The sequence below is a fragment of the Pelmatolapia mariae genome, linkage group LG18, assembly GCF_036321145.2.
Source record: "Pelmatolapia mariae isolate MD_Pm_ZW linkage group LG18, Pm_UMD_F_2, whole genome shotgun sequence".
Lineage (NCBI taxonomy): Eukaryota > Metazoa > Chordata > Actinopteri > Cichliformes > Cichlidae > Pelmatolapia > Pelmatolapia mariae.
The window spans coordinates 19,570,965-19,587,369 of NC_086243.1; the positions used below are offsets into that span (position 1 = coordinate 19,570,965).

The following is a 16,405-nucleotide window of genomic DNA, read 5'->3' on the forward strand; positions in this document are numbered from 1 at the left end:
TTTCTAGGAGAAGTAAATGGTTTATTTGATGAGGATATTTTGAGCTGCATATTAATTTATTACACTGTTCATAACACTGTCATGGTGTATCTATAATCTGCAGCATCCGTTGTACTTAAATATCGTGTCCCCCATGCTGCAGTGTGACTCATTTGTATATTTTAATAGTTACAAACTGAGAGCAGTGCTTACTGGGAACTGTAATTACTCTTCTGAATCTTCTGGGTCTTGTTGTTTGCCTTTTAACAACAAGACTGAATTCTGGTTCATCTCCTGAAGTAAGGTGTTGTGTTGCAGCTATTTTCTGCTGGCGATGAGTAGTTCACAGTTGCTAAGATGGTCACTCACTCAGTAGATCACTTTGGCACACTGTTGGTGTGACTTCCCTCGGGAAGATGTTGGTTCAGGATATGAAGCTGTAGAGTTGCAGATTTTATTTCAGATATTAATTTCCAGTCAGTGCCAAGCTGCCGATGTACCAGCTGAATTCAAAGTGCAGGGAAATTGGTTCTTTGTGTGATATTTACCCGGCAATTTGGCACTTTACTGGAGTTTTGCAGAAAGCTTTGAAATGGAAAGAAGTTTTACTATATGTGGCTAGAAAATAGATGGTAATGTAATGGCAAATACAGTATCCAGCACATGAACTGCATGATATTCTTTATATACCATTCTTTATATATGCACTGGAGAAGTAGTTTGCTAATACTCATCCACTTTCTTTAGTACTTGTCCAGTTTAGGGTTTAGGGTTGAAGTTAAGCTGGAGTCTACCACAGCTGTCAACGGGTGGATAAGCTGGATACATCCTAGACAGGTTGCCTGTCTACCACAGGACTAACATACAGAAAAAGAAAGCTATTCACACTTACATTCACACCAAGAATCACCAGTTCACTTAAAATGAATGACTCTGAACTTTGAGAGGAAGCCGGAGTGTCCGAGAGAGAACCCACACAGGCAAGGGGAGAACATGCAAAATTCACACATAAAGGCAGTGGATTAGAACAAGAACAAGAATATGAGATGAATAAGAGATGTTAACAGAAGGGATCCCATTCCTATCAGGGCACCTTTTCTTTTTCATGTATTCTATAAATGTGACAGACTGTCCATCGTGTAACCTGCCCTTTGGATTTTGAGTTTATTGCCACTTCCAGTGATAAAAAGTAATCTTCTGTTTGCTTTGGAAACCATCCTGTATTTGAATCTTTGCAGTGCCTGTTTGGATGCTATTACAACCATGCTTGAAGCAAAAATATTCAGCATGTCAAGATGAAATTAACTCACTTGTGGAGAGCACAGTTTAAGAAACATATTGGAAAACATGAACGCAAATGTTAAATATTTTATATGGCTATACTGAGTGCTCAGGTTGAACATATCTCACTTCTTCCGTAACTTAAATCAGATTTTCTACACTTGATTCCTGAATTTAAATTTTCTAGTTTCTCTCACTTTATTGATATTGCATCAGCCTGACATATATTTGAATATGTGGGTAAATACATGTAGAAGTTTACAGTGTGATGTAGTTCAGCTTTGGTTGAAGATTCTGTCATATTTCCTTGTGCCAGAACCCAAGGTGCCATTCAGGAGAAAGCTGCAGGATGTGGAGGTGCAGGAAAAAACCTCAGCCACACTCATGTGTGAGGTGCCTCTTAGTTCCACTTATACCAACTGGTTCATGGAGGAAACGCGACTGCAGCAAAATGCTAAATATCGCATGGAGCAGGAAGGCACCCTCCGTCGCCTCACCATACACAACGTTACCACCAACGATGATGGAGTTTATATATGCGAGATGAAAGAGGGCAGTCGCACTGTGGCTGAGCTCACAGTCCTGGGTATTGTAGAGACTCTTTTTCTTTCCACTGTTCTTCTTCATTGTTTATCAAGTGTAATTACAATTGCCTATATGGGTTTAATGTAAATATTACATGCATCTCATGTGGATACTTAATGCGGCATGACCTGGTCTGTGAATGTTTACTACATTAGACCATTATTTACTGCTATGTCTATGTGAAAAATGCAGTTTTCAGTTCTGTTTTCTTCATCTCAAATCAGTTTCTTCTTATATCTCAGGTAACATAACTAAGAAGCTTCCTCGGAGGACAGTAGTTCCTGTTAGCGACACTGTCATCTTCTGCGTGGAGCTGGAACATCCCTATCCAGACGCCTACTGGACTCGCAATGGCGAGAAGTTAAAAGAGGATTCACGTATTTCCATTGGCTGCGTGCTTAGACAGTACACACTCACAATTAGAGATTGCCAGGCAGAGGACTCTGGAGAAGTGGCGTTTGTGGCTGGAGACTGCAAGACATCCACCCGATTCTCAGTTACTGGTGGGTTAAATGTTGTTTGATACATTCTGATGATATCTGTAGTAAATATATACAAAATATTTTGTGGAACCAGACATTTATTGAATTATACAAAACAGTGTATCGCGATATATTTCTTGTTGTTAGGTCAAATATCAGCATTTATTAAATACAAAAGAAGAACTGAAACTAGTACTTCAACTAACATCACAATATTTTCTCTAGCTGCCCGGAAGCATCCTCCCAATCCTCCAGTTGACGCCGTGGTGCAGAACAAAACAGAGTCCTCCATCACCATTCAGTGGTCTCCTCCTGACAGTGACCGCCCTGTCCCCATCAAAGGCTACGTTGTAGAGCGAAGGAAGGTTGGTACCCAAATGTGGCAGAGGTGCAATGCTGAAGAAACCATTGTCGCAACAGAGTTTACAATCTGCAACTTCACTGAAGAAGCTAGCTACCAGTTCCGTATCTCTGCCATTAATGACTTTGGGCAGAGTGCCTACCTGGAGGTACCTGGAACCTTCTACCTTGGTAAGACTGAATTCTCTGTGATTGTTGTCATTTATGTCTGTGTTTGGTTTTTGTTCTTCTTTCTTAAAATCCTGTTTGCGGGCCTCTTTTCAGAACCCACTGCAGAAATCAGAAAAGGTCTGATTAACAGCACTGCAGTCTCCAGTGAGGAATTCTCCATCTCTGTTGAGCTGTCTGCTGTTTGCTCAGGCTTCTGGTCCCTAAACGGACGCCTTTTGCGCAGCGGAGCCGACTACCTCATCACCAGGTCAAAAAACATACACACATTGCTCATCCGAGTTGTGACCATGGAAATGAACGGAACTGAAGTCAAGTTTGTGGGTGGAGGCTCACAAAGCAGTTGCACCCTCAACGTGAAGGGTACGCACTAGAGAAATGACCTCAGTCCTATTAATTTGTGTCTTTTTTTGTGTTTTTTTTCTTCCAATCAGTTATACCCTCTTACAGTGCCACGTTGTTTTCAGCCCCTTCTGTTAGGTTCACCAACAAATCCGATCATCTAGAGGTGGTGACCTGCAGTGCCCAAGCCACTGCTCAGCTGACTGTTGAGGTGTCAGATTATGACACACAGGTTAGTGATAGAAATATGTCAATAATTTGTTTTAGTTTTTGCCTTTACAGACTCTATTAAAACAGCTGTTTTAATATAACGTTTAACGTCTTTTTGAAAGAGCTTTGTAGATGTGTCAATAGGATATTTAATTATCCTAATTATACGTCTACATATTATTATTGTAGGGTCTACCTTACAATATAAAGCTCTTTGAGGCGGCTGTTGTTGTGATTTGGCGCTGTATAAATAAAATTGAATTGACCTGACAAACACAAAGAGCTTTACTTGAGTAATTTACTTAAGTACTGGTTTAATGTACTTGTATTTTAATTTAAGCACTTCTGTGTAGTGTTACTTCCTGCTTCTACTCTACAATATTTTTGATTCAAATTCGACATGATTAATATGCTTACTTTAGGTACCTCTAATATATTTTGACTATACAACTTGTGCACTATTAAGTTACTTAATAGGATTATAACTTTTACATCTGTATACATTTTTTTCATTTTACCTAACACAAAATTCTGTTTTAACTCTTGTGTAACACAACTTTTCACTTTTCATTAAATACTCAAATTTCCTGTGACCGCCTTGTTCTTTGTCCTCCCATGCTACACCCTTGGTGCACCCTTTTCTGAATAATCTGCAAATGAGACACTTTTGTGTTTGAGTAATTCCAGTTAACACTAATAGCACATGTATGTATTTGTGTGATCCTAAAACGTCTAATTTGGAAGGCATTTCTGTATTTCTTTCTTCAGGTGGTTTGGATGAAGAACGGACGGGAGCTAAAAATGGGCAAAAAGTATGAATATGTGATTAATGACCGCAAGAGGATCCTGATGGTACACAACGTCACTGAGGAAGATGTGGGCATTTATGATTGTGTGTTACCTGATGACAATATGTCCATGCAACTCACTCTTAAAGGTATATGTAAAAATTGCAGCTAACTTATCATCATTTATTGCTTCAAATGACAATTAGGATTTTCCAGAGATGATTTTTGTAATAGGAACTAGGTTCAGGGTGCAAAACACCTCAAATGATTTACTTGAATGTGAGCTGCTCTGATTGCTTTTATCTTTGAGGCATCAAACAGATTCATTAGCTTGTCTCAAAAGAAACTGCCCATGCTTTCAAGGACAAAATAAAATGGGCAGAAATTGTCCGCTCTAACTCAAGTATGCTCTCTGTTTATTTTTCTGTTTTTAACTGTAAATTTCCACATTAAGTGACTTCATCCTTGCTCTAACCCATTACCCGAGTATTCCTGCCATTAAAAAAACAAAACAAAAACACCCCATAAAAATGTGAAAGCCTAAAAAATTTAAATGCAAGAAAAAAAACATCCATTAATTACAGGTGACATGTTTTAACAGTTTTTTCTAATGTAAATATCTCATAAAAACACTAGAACAACATTCAGGTTCAGTATAACCAAAAATTCTGAATCAGACTGAGAAAACATCATCCACATGTCACATGATATGGACCCACAGCAGTATACAATTCAAAGTAAAGTTAAAGAAAGTTTCTTCATCCTTTGCTGATCAACCCTCTGACCTGTGATGTGCTTTCTTATATTTAACGGGTCACTGTAAAGTGGTATGGGCTAAAGTGCTTTTGGCTGGAATTCATGTATGATAATTTAATAACTATTCCCTTTTACTTTATTAGAAAGGAAAGGAAAACATGTTTAGTGTTTTTGTTTATTTAAATGTTTATTTTAAATTAATTGAAAATAATTTCTGAGAAGAAACTGCTTCTCAGGCTGGTCCTGTTGTTGGAAGTGGTTGGGCCGTGGCCAACCCTCTTCCTAAACATGAGCTCCTGCGTTAACAATCCAACCAAACTTTAAAAAAAGACATTTAATTTTATTATTACACATAAGTCACATTGTAACTTCCTATGGCTTTTTCCCCCCTAAGATGAACCTGCCAAATTTCTAAACAAAGCCAGAGGTACCATGGGAATGTCATCGACTCTCAAAGGCGATCTTGAGCTGAGCTGTGAGGTTTCATCTGCCAGTGCTGCTGTTGTGTGGAGAAAAGATCAAATGGAGATCACTGAGGACCAAAGAACTACCATCATCTCCAAGGGGACTCAAAGGAAACTCATTATCAAGAGTGCCAAGAAGATTGATGAAGGACATTATTCGTGTGAGACAGCAGCTGACAAAATCACATTCCAGGTTAAGATAAAAGGTAACGCTGCATGATGGCACAAGGCTGGGTTTTTTTATGTTGATTTGGGAGTATTTGATGGCACAGAAACTTCTTTTTTCCTCACAGAAACTCCAGCTGTAGCTGCCTTCTCCAACAAAGAGTCAGTCCAAAAGGAAGTGAAGGCCACTCTCTTCCAAAAAGCAACTCTTACTTGTAATGTGTCAGATAGCAAGACAGAGGTGAAATGGTACAAAGATGGCAAGCTGTTGATATCCAGTAGGACCATATACTCAGAAGCAAAAGGCAACACTCGCCAGCTGGTGATTGAAAAGGTGGAGAAGAGTGATGCTGGAGAGTATACCTGTGAAGCTGGAGGGGACAAACTAGTCTTCAAGATATTTGTCACAGGTGGGACTGCCTGGTTAATTCATTTGTTTCTAAAGTATTTTAATCATTATAAATGTATAAAATTCATAGTAATGTTCATGGTGTACATTTAATCATCTAAACCATCCACTATGTTGAAGTGCCAAAAATATATATATTTAGATTTATAATATCATCCTATCAAGCGCTAAGTGTGTGTTTCATATTTTGCCTCTAAATTATTCCAATCATCTATGATTTTTGAAGCTTATGACAGCACTGCTCTTCTTACTTGTGTTACCCTCAGATTCCCAGTCAGCTTTCATCAACAAGGAGTCCATTCAGAAGGAAGTGAAAGCCACCATCTCCCAGAAGGCTGTCCTGAGCTGTGAAGTAGCCGACGCCAAGGCAGAAGTGAAGTGGTACAAGGATGGCAAGTTAGTGTCTTCCAGTAAGACAATCCATACTGAGTCAAAGGCCAAGAATCGTCAGCTGGTGATCGACAGTGTGGAGAAGAAGGATGCTGGAGAGTACATCTGTGAGGCTGGGACTGAGAAGCTTGCCTTCAAACTACAGGTGGCAGGTAGGGGCAATGACCTAACTGGTTTGATTCATGGGGCTTGCAGGTGCTGCAGAGAGACAGAAATTTATCATCCATATTCATGGTCTCCTCAGACACACAGGTCCAGTCAGCTTTCTCTAATAAGGAGTCAATCCAAAAGGAGGTAAAAGCCACCCTGTCACAGAAAGCTGTTCTAAGCTGTGAGGTATCTGATAACAAGACAGAAGTGAAATGGTACAAGGATGGCAAGCTGCTGACTTCCAGCAGGACAATCCATACTGAGTCAAAGGCCAAGAATCGCCAGCTGGTGATTGACAGTGTGGAGAAGAAGGATGCTGGAGAGTACATCTGTGAGGCTGGGACTGAAAAGCTAACCTTCAAACTACAGGTGGCAGGTAAGATTTTTTGAAATCATAGCATTACTTAGTTTCTATGTTTTGAATAAATATCACCTGATATTTTTTCCTTTCATGACTCCTCATTCAGAGGCCCAATCAGTCTTCTATAATAAGGACTCTATACAAAAGGAGGTGAAAGTCACTTTGTCCCAGAATGCCACTTTGAGCTGTGAGGTATCTGATTCCAAGACAGAGGTGAAGTGGTACAAAGATGGAAAGCTCCTGTCCTCCAGCAAGACTATCCACACAGAGTCTAAGGGCAAGAATCGCCAGCTGGTGATCGACAGTGTGGAGAAGAAGGATGCTGGAGAGTACATCTGTGAGGCTGGGAATGAAAAGCTCGCCTACAAACTACAGGTGGCAGGTAAGGGCAATGCCCTAACTGGTTTCTAGTTTTTCCTCTTGAGTTATGCGCCTTACAGATATTAAACCTATTTGTTTCTGGAGAGCAAAGAATTTGAATTTATTTTCATGGTTTCCATAGACACACAGGTCCAATCAGCCTTCTTTAACAAGGATTCAGTTAAGAAGGAAGTGAAAGCCACCATCTCCCAGAAGGCTGTCCTGAGCTGTGAAGTAGCCGACGCCAAGACAGAAGTGAAGTGGTACAAGGATGGCAAGTTAGTGTCTTCCAGTAAGACAATCCATACTGAGTCAAAGGCCAAGAATCGTCAGCTGGTGATCGACAGTGTGGAGAAGAAGGATGCTGGAGAGTACATCTGTGAGGCTGGGACTGAAAAGCTTGTCTTCAAACTACAGGTGGCAGGTAGGGGCAATGATCTAACTGGTTTGATTCATGGGGCTTGCAGGTGCTGCAGAGAAAGAGAAATTTATCATCCATATTCATGGTCTCCTCAGACACACAGGTCCAGTCAGCTTTCTCTAATAAGGAGTCAATCCAAAAGGAGGTAAAAGCCACCCTGTCACAGAAAGCTGTTCTAAGCTGTGAGGTATCTGATAACAAGACAGAAGTGAAATGGTACAAGGATGGCAAGCTGCTGACTTCCAGCAGGACAATCCATACTGAGTCAAAGGCCAAGAATCGCCAGCTGGTGATTGACAGTGTGGAGAAGAAGGATGCTGGAGAGTACATCTGTGAGGCTGGGACTGAGAAGCTGGCCTTTAAGATACATGTGCAAGGTATGACTCTATTAATGTCACGCTTATAATAATGTAGTGTAACGTCTAAAATATATTTTAGATCATTTAATGCAAAGGCTTCTTCACAAAAAAATGTTTTTGTGTTTGCATTGAATACATTGTTGGTTGCTTCAGTTGTGGGATGCAGTATTTGGTTTAATTTGATAAAAAGTGTTCCAGCCTTTGAGTAGAAAATTGAGTTATGTTGTTCAAATGACTTGCTGAACTCCATGTTTTGGTCTCTGGTTACAAGATCTGGTATCTTTAGCTGGTTATTTGCCAGGTTCTGGTTATCTGAGTTATCATGCATTCGCTGTGCGTTTTTGTGTGCTTTCAGTTGAACTGTTGTTTTTGTACAGGTAATTGTACTGTCACCTTACTCCATTATAGTTAACTTCTGCTGAAATCCATGCTAAATCTATTTTCCTCAACAAATAGTCAGTCTACAAGGAACTTAAAGCTACTGGTTCTCAGAAAACAATCCTGAGCTGTGAGGTAGTTGATAACAAGACAGAGGCGAAATGGTACAAAGATGACAAGCTGCAAAATCCCAGCAAAGCAGATCACATGGATTCAAAGGGCAGGATTACTTAAATGGTGATTGACAATGTAGAGAAGAAAGATGTTGAAGGTTATATGTGAAAAGCAAGTGAAAATTGGGGTTGTAACATACAGGTTAAGTGTTTTAACACCTAGAAGAGAAGTACATGCAAATTATATAACAAAAACTATGTAATAGTTATTGTCATTACTGTTATTTTAGTAACTATTAAAAGTTAATATTACAGTAACTCACTGACTCCTGAATCATCAAGCATCATACATCAATGTTGAATTTAAAGAAAAAATTGTTGCTAGACAGATGACTGTCTAGGCTCTTTGTGTTGCTCTGAGTGGAGCCGAGTTAAAGCTGGTGGGCATTAAGTTTGGAGCTTTTAGGTGGGGCATTGTAAAGGCGCTGTAAGAAAAAGAAGAGTACTGGAACACAAAGGAAGAACATGACAATAATCATGCTCTTATAATAATCTTTGGTTGTGAAAATTGTAATTTAAACATTATAGTCAATCAGCTGATCTGACTTGTCATTTACATAGATTTATACATTTATATAGATTTTTTAAAATACTTTATGAAATCTTTGTTTAGGTTTATTTTCCTGACACCTGAATTGAGTAAAACTGGAACAGAAACTCAATGAAAGATTTAGAATTTTTTGTTTTTGGTTTGGTGAAATTGCAGATGTTTTCACATATTTGCATATTTTGTGGTCACGTTAGATTTTAGCTGTGAAATATTGTTCTCTGGTTTTGGCTGTGCTACGTATTTATCCACTTTGTTGCTATGAAAATTGATTTTCTAGGTTATATTTATCTCACATCACACTTAAACTGTTAAATGTTAAATGAAATTATTACATTGCCATGACATTTTTCACTGTTATTTCTGCAGAGATCCAAGTGAAGTCTGCCTTCTCCAGCAAAGAGTCTATCCAAAGGGAGGTTAAAGCTGCTCTCTCTCAGAAAGCCACTCTCAGCTGTGAGGTATCTGATATAAATACAGAGGTAAAATGGTACAAGGATGGCAAGCTTCTGACTACCAGCAAGACAGTTCATGTAGAGTCAAAAGGCAGGAGTCGGCAGCTGGTGATCAACAGTGTGGATAAGAAGGATGCTGGGGAGTACATCTGTGAGGCTGGGTCTGAGAAGCTGCCCTTTAAGATACAGGTGTTAGGTAAGCTCAATAAGTTATCCCTAGTACTTTTCTACTGTATGTTAATGAGCTTTAAAATAGTCTTGGTGTGTAGTATTTCTGCCAGATTGCCTCGTTTGTATCCAGTAAGTAAGAGTCATAGTTGCTTAAAGTTTTTTGCATTTCACATTGATTGATGTTTTTTTTTCTCCATTTGCTGGTCAGAAGCCCCAGCTGGCTTCTCTAACACGGAGTCAGTCCAGAAGGAAGTGAAAACTTATCTCTCACAGAGAGCCACGCTTAGTTGTGAGGTTTCAGATTCCAAGACAGAGGTAAAGTGGTACAAGGATGGCAAGCTGCTGACTTCCAGCAAAGGAGCCCACATGGAGTCTAAGGGTAAAACTCGTGAGCTGGTGATAGAAAAAGTGGAGAAAAAGGATGCTGGAGAATATACTTGTGAGGCTGGAACAGAGAAGCTGGTATTTAAGTTGCAGCTAACAGGTAAATTTATTTTAAATATAACACGTTGCCAATGGATTACCACTTATTTGTACAAAGTACTGAAAAGAAGTTCTTCTTTCTAGATTTAGCCATAAAGTTCCAGAAGAAATCTGTCAAGGACACATGTGTGGTTCAAGCAAGTGAAAGCATTGTTTTATCCACTGAACTGACCGCAGAGGGCGGTAGTGTGAGATGGTTTAGAGATGGCGTGGAGCTCAAGGAGAGCAGCAAGTATGAAATGAAAAAAGAGGGCCTTTCTCGTACCCTGATAGTGAAATCTGCAGAAATGAAAGACAGTGGAACGTACTCTTGTCAAACTGCGGATGATAAACTGGAGTTCAAAGTTCAAGTTAAAGGCAGGTCATAGAAAAGTCTTAAACACAACTCTCATGCATCTGCAGATGCCAGATTTTTCTTTGAACTTTTCCCTCTCATGCTTTCTTCTCAGATTCAGCTTTGAAGTTTGTTCTCCCTTTGAAACCTGCCACAGTGGAACTGGGAGGTACACTAAGCCTGATTTGTGAACTAAATCAAGCTTCAGGGGATGCTGTATGGCACCATAATGGCCGTGAGATTAAACCTGGAGGCAGGTTCTGTGTCAGAGCAGATGGTGCTAGGCGAATTCTCACTGTGACTGGCATGACTAAGGAAGATGAAGGAGAATACAGCTGTGAATGTAGAAATGACAAGACATCTGCTAAAGTCTCCTCTAAAGGTAATTAACTAGTTTAACTAAAAAAACATCTTTCCAGGATGGAAGCCTTTTCTTTTATATAATTATGCTTTATTCCTTGCAGCACCAAGATTAGTGAGGCTGGTCACCAAACTGAACAACGTGGTTGCAACAGAGCGAAAAGATGCGGTTTTCAAGTGTGCCGTCAGCCCAGCAGACGTCAGCGTCAGATGGTTCCACAACAGTATCCCCATCATTGCTGGGCAGAAGTATAAGCTTGAGCAAGGTGGTGGCAGCCACTCACTTACCATCACCTCAGTCACTCAGAAAGATGCAGGAGAGATAAGTGTTGATGCAGAAGGCAAAAGCTGCAAAGCTACACTACAAGTGCAACGTAAGATGATAATGGGAATTATTGTTTAACTGTTTATATAAATGAACACATACTTCCATCTAACATTCTTTGTGTCCCTTCCAGATGAACCTGTGACTTTCAAGAAAAAGCTAGAAAACCTGACAGTGGAGGAGCAAAGCGAAGTGAGGATGGAAGTGGAGCTCAGTAAGGAATCGGATGAAGTCAGGTGGATGAAGAACAGTGTAGTGCTGCAACCTGCAGGAAACATGGAGATTCGGGTAGAGGGAGCTAAGCAGGCTCTGGTCTTCAAGAGTGTGACTTATGCTGACCGTGGCATCTACTCTTGCGAAACTCTGGATGATAAGACCCAGGCCAAGCTCAGCGTGGAGAGTAAGACTCATCAAGATTAATGTTCTAAATACAGAATATGATGTGCATATCATACAAGAAGAAGAATGTCATTGTCATGGCGCTTGTTATCACAAAATCAGTCCTACATGTTAACACTCTTTTCCTTTTCCCTTCAGTGAAGAAGATCCAGGTAATAAAGGGTCTAACAGAAACCAAGGCACGTGAAACTGAGACAGTAACACTTGAGGTAGAACTCAGTCAGGCCAATGTTGAAGGCTCCTGGAACAGAGACAGGGTCAAATTAAAGTCAGGGCCAAACTGCCATATCACAGCTCTGGGAAAGAAGCACGTCCTGACGTTGTCCAGTCTCAAGCAAGAGGATGCAGGAATGATTTCCTTCCAGGCAGAGGGAGTGCATACTTCGGCTAAACTGATCGTCACAGGTAATGGTGGGCTCATGTTTGTCCTGATGAGGTCTAGGTTTCCTAAAAAAATCCAGTCTAAAAAAAGTCTAATGTGCTGATTCTACAGAAGCTCCTGCTATGATCTCCAAACCTATTATGGATATGAGTGTTCCTGAGAAGGAGAAGGTTACGTTTGAATGTGAGGTGTCCAGAGCGAATGCAGATGTTAGATGGTTCAAGGTGAGAAATGATTACTGTCTGCTCATTTAAATGTGTGCAGTACATATGTAACATTTTGAATAACACCGAATCTGCAGGATGAGGTGGAACTAAAACCGGGAAAGAACTTTGCTATTCATTCATTGGGCCAAAAGCGCACTTTGGCCATCAACAAATGCTCCCCTGAAGATGGAGGCACGTACATCTGCCGTACTACTGATGATAACACCTCCGCCAAGCTCACTGTTCATGGTAATTACTAATTATGCCACAAAGTAAGGAAATCAGTAAGGTACAATTAATCTGGGTTCAGTAAAGTTTTCTGTACTTGGCCTCTTTTTCCTGCAGCCAGAGATATCAAGATCATTAAGAAGCTGGAAGATTTGGAGGTAATGGAGAAGGAGAGTGCTAAATTTGTCTGTGAAATCTCACACGATGAAGTGGAGTGCCAGTGGTACAAAGGAAACACAAAACTCAAAGCCACTGACAACATAAAGATGAGGCAAGAGGGTAAGGCCTCAAGAAATTGGAAAACCATTTTAATTAAGCTAAGCATGTAATGCTACAGGATTTGCCTTAATAAAGATTGGGAATAATAAGGATGTTTTCACGATGATGTCTGTTTCTAATTCCAGGCAGAACTTATGTGCTGCTTTTCAAGTCTGTTACCCCAGAAGATATGGGTGAAATTAAGTTTACAGCTGAGAAAGCATCTTCAACTGCTAAACTTAAAGTGAAAGGTAAACGAATATGTGTTCTGTGCACTAAAATCACATAACACTGAATGCATGGTTGCATGGTAATAGCTTATCAGTCCAACGCTGTTACACACCGCGATGTTCAGTGTGGCTGCAAATGGATTATTTCTTCTCACTGTGTTAAGAGCTCTTAGAAAATTGCAAACAATAAAACACACATTTAAATTTGATGAACAGCTTGACTTCTGTTAGTCGGTTATTCTCCCAGAATGTGTCCACATCATTTACTGATACAAACAATAAAACTTGAGGAAATATCGTTCTAAGAGAGTCACCACATTGTGCCATTCTGCATATATTTATTCTTTATATTGGTAAGATATAAAATCCATTTGCAACTTCACATTCACATTGTCACTCCTCATTGAAGCTTGATGGCAAAATGAGCACTCAACAACAGCACAGCTTTACAGTTTTATAATTTTATTCCAGAGGAAAAGCATTCTTTTTCTTTTTGTTTTTAATGTGTGATGGCTTATGAAGATTGGATCTCAAAATCTCCAGCAGTACAAGAATGTGATTTAATTGTGAAACAGATTACTTGTACCCACGATGCAGTATTGTTTCACCAGTATTTTAGTCTGTTGCTATGTGATTTCTTGGCAACATGCTGGCACCATAATATATGTTTTGTGGAGCAGTTCACGGCATGAAGGTCCTGGGTTTGAATCCACCACCTGGCCGTGGCCTTTCTGTGTGGAGTTTGCATGTTCTCTCTGTGGCTTCCTCCAACAGTTCAAAGACATGCAGTTGGTGGGATTGGGTTAACTGGTGATTCTAAAGTGCCCACAGGTGTGAATGGTTGTCCATCTCTCCGTGTTAGCCCCGTGACAAACATACAGGATAGCCTCCTGCCCTATGACACCTATGATAGGCTCCAGTCTAGGCAACATAATGACATCAACAATATGTGGTATAGATAAGACTTCAGGGGCCTAAGATGCATTTGTGCCAATTTTGTTTGATCAACTCCTGATTGTGAAGGAGGATTTTGTGGGCAAACAAACAGATTTTGTGTGTTATAGTAAGATGTACGGTGGCCCTGAGAGGCCAAATGGACTGCAACTTAAGAAAACACCAGCAATAAGAAAAACGCTGCAAAAGCACAAAAAACACAACGGAAATAGGAAAAACGACAACGGAAATAGGAAAAAACAAAACAGAAATAGGAAAAACGACAACAGAAATAGGAAAAAACAGATTTCCAAAAGCACAAGGAAAGTGTTTCTGGGGAGACAATAACCTGACGGACCAGATGCAGGAACCAAAATATGCTAAGAATTGCACTGGGAGACACTTAAAAGATGTGGAGGATCTATCGGTTTTGTGAGGAAACAAAAGATGAAAGGTAAGTGTGTTAGCCTGACTATTAGCCTAAAAATCCATCATCAGTATTATATGAATCATGATAAAACACACCTTCAATGTTTTGGGTTCCTGCAACTGGTCCGTCAGGTTGTTGTCTCCCCAGAAACACTTCCCTTGTGTTTTTTCCTATTTCCACTGTCGTTTTTCCTATTTCTGTTTTGTTTTTTTCCTATTTCCATTGTCGTTTTTCCTATTTCTGTTTTGTTTTTTCCTATTTCCGTTGTCGTTTTTCCTATTTCCGTTGTGTTTTGTGTGCTCTTGCAGCGTTTTTGTTATTGCTGGTGTTTTCTTAAGTTGCAGTCCGTTTGGCCTCTCAGGGCCACCATAAAGATAAGATATTTAGTGCATCTGATTCGTTAATTTCTATTAGTATGAAAAGATCATTTGATTCTGAAAGAGAATAGCTGTCTACTTTTGTATCAGTTGCTGTAACTTGCTGTAACTTGCATATATGGGCTAATTTTATGTTAGTGCCATTATATACTCTTTCTTTTTTCTTTAGCTTTTGCAAAACATGTTATATCTCAATGCAAGCATTAATATATCATCAAAAGCATTAATATGCCATACAATTCATATACCATCTGAAATTACTTTAACTTATGCATAGACACCGGCAAACCCTTTGCAGTAATGTCCCTTTGCGGCACACATAATAGTTTTCATTGATTAAGTGTTATTGTTACTGTAGAGCTGCCTGTGAAGTTTGTGAAGCGACTCAGGGATAAGATAGCGATGTATAAGCATCGTGGTCATCTTGAATGCCAAGTGTCACGTGCCAGTGCAAAGGTGAAGTGGTACAAGAACAAGACGGAGATCAAACCCAGCAAGAAGTACGAGATCAAAAGCGAAGACCTGTACCGAAAGCTCACTGTTAATGATGTGGACTCTGGGGATGAAGACACGTATACCTGTGATGCCACTGATGACAAGACATCCTGTAAACTGCTTGTGGAAGGTAAAACAGTGGATTGTGACAATAGTTCATTTTAAACTTAGTGCCACTGTAAATGTAAATACTTTCTCATTATATCCTCAGAAAACAAGCCATCAGTGTCCAATTCAATGAGGCGTATGCCAATCTGAAACAGTGTACTAATGGGAAATATGTGTATAATAGGTTGTTAATATGTTATCTCTCAGTTGTTCTATAACAAGCCTGACCTACTAAATTAATTAACATTGAAGTTGAAATTTAAAGATTTTTCTTAATCTAAATGAGTAACTAAACTTTAGTGCAACCTATTTTTAGTTTTGCTGATGTGTTGAAGTTTTATGTTGGGAATTTTCTTGCATTAAAGACAAAAGGGCCTTTGTGCATGTACCACAGTGTGGGGTACAGTGTTTGAAGTCACAGGATGTTAATTGTCCTTTGCGTTGCTCTGGATAAATGAAAGTCTTATACTTAAATACAGTTATTTTGCATATGATGTGTGGTGTTTCCATCCTATAAAGTAAGATTTATAATTCCAAGCCCATTGCTAATAGTCGGTAACGATAATAGTTGCATGCAGCATTAGAAAAATAAATCCCTTATATGAGCTATAGCTCTCAAAATTCACATGTGGACTTAGATTAAATATGGGCAAGCATATAAGCAGTCATATGTGTAAGGTCATTAAACTGTCATATCATATTTGAATATCATTGATGAATGTTTACACATGCTAATGGATCATGCAGACGGTTGTGCAAATTTTAGCCAGTCAAGTAAACAATGTGTAGGGCTAGACCAATAAATCCTAACGGTGAATACATCAGATAGCATCACGAGAACATGCTATAAACAAATCGTGTCTGTGGAGAATATTGATGAAGTTATAGTTTAGCACATGAAACACATCTCTCAATGTGAAATTTAAAAAACAAACAAGCAATAAAACAGTAAAAATCTGAGGGATCCCTATCAAGATTGTTTGCTTATATTTTGTTTTGACCTTTGAACTCTCAGATATCCTTATCAACCTTAAATTCCATTAACCCTAAAGCTACACTGGATAGGTGTGACCTCAGGGTTGGCCTCAACCTTTAGTTCATTT

At 39.5% G+C, this 16,405-nt stretch overlaps 1 protein-coding gene across 1 annotated transcript in view; it reads left to right on the forward strand.

Moving 5' to 3' along the window:
- Positions 1-16,405, forward strand: part of obscnb (obscurin, cytoskeletal calmodulin and titin-interacting RhoGEF b) — a 55,223-nt gene that overhangs the window by 1,341 nt on the left and 37,477 nt on the right. The window contains exons 2-25 of the mRNA XM_065469520.1: positions 1,577-1,846; positions 2,088-2,348; positions 2,553-2,858; positions 2,952-3,218; positions 3,323-3,429; positions 4,176-4,344; positions 5,346-5,621; positions 5,709-5,990; positions 6,256-6,531; positions 6,624-6,905; positions 6,997-7,272; positions 7,393-7,674; positions 7,767-8,048; positions 9,963-10,238; positions 10,322-10,594; positions 10,687-10,953; positions 11,036-11,305; positions 11,390-11,656; positions 11,794-12,060; positions 12,149-12,261; positions 12,339-12,492; positions 12,589-12,750; positions 12,876-12,980; positions 15,058-15,324. Coding sequence (XP_065325592.1) covers positions 1,577-1,846; positions 2,088-2,348; positions 2,553-2,858; positions 2,952-3,218; positions 3,323-3,429; positions 4,176-4,344; positions 5,346-5,621; positions 5,709-5,990; positions 6,256-6,531; positions 6,624-6,905; positions 6,997-7,272; positions 7,393-7,674; positions 7,767-8,048; positions 9,963-10,238; positions 10,322-10,594; positions 10,687-10,953; positions 11,036-11,305; positions 11,390-11,656; positions 11,794-12,060; positions 12,149-12,261; positions 12,339-12,492; positions 12,589-12,750; positions 12,876-12,980; positions 15,058-15,324 — 5,757 coding nt within the window. The remainder of the gene's footprint in view (positions 1-1,576; positions 1,847-2,087; positions 2,349-2,552; positions 2,859-2,951; positions 3,219-3,322; positions 3,430-4,175; positions 4,345-5,345; positions 5,622-5,708; positions 5,991-6,255; positions 6,532-6,623; positions 6,906-6,996; positions 7,273-7,392; positions 7,675-7,766; positions 8,049-9,962; positions 10,239-10,321; positions 10,595-10,686; positions 10,954-11,035; positions 11,306-11,389; positions 11,657-11,793; positions 12,061-12,148; positions 12,262-12,338; positions 12,493-12,588; positions 12,751-12,875; positions 12,981-15,057; positions 15,325-16,405) is intronic.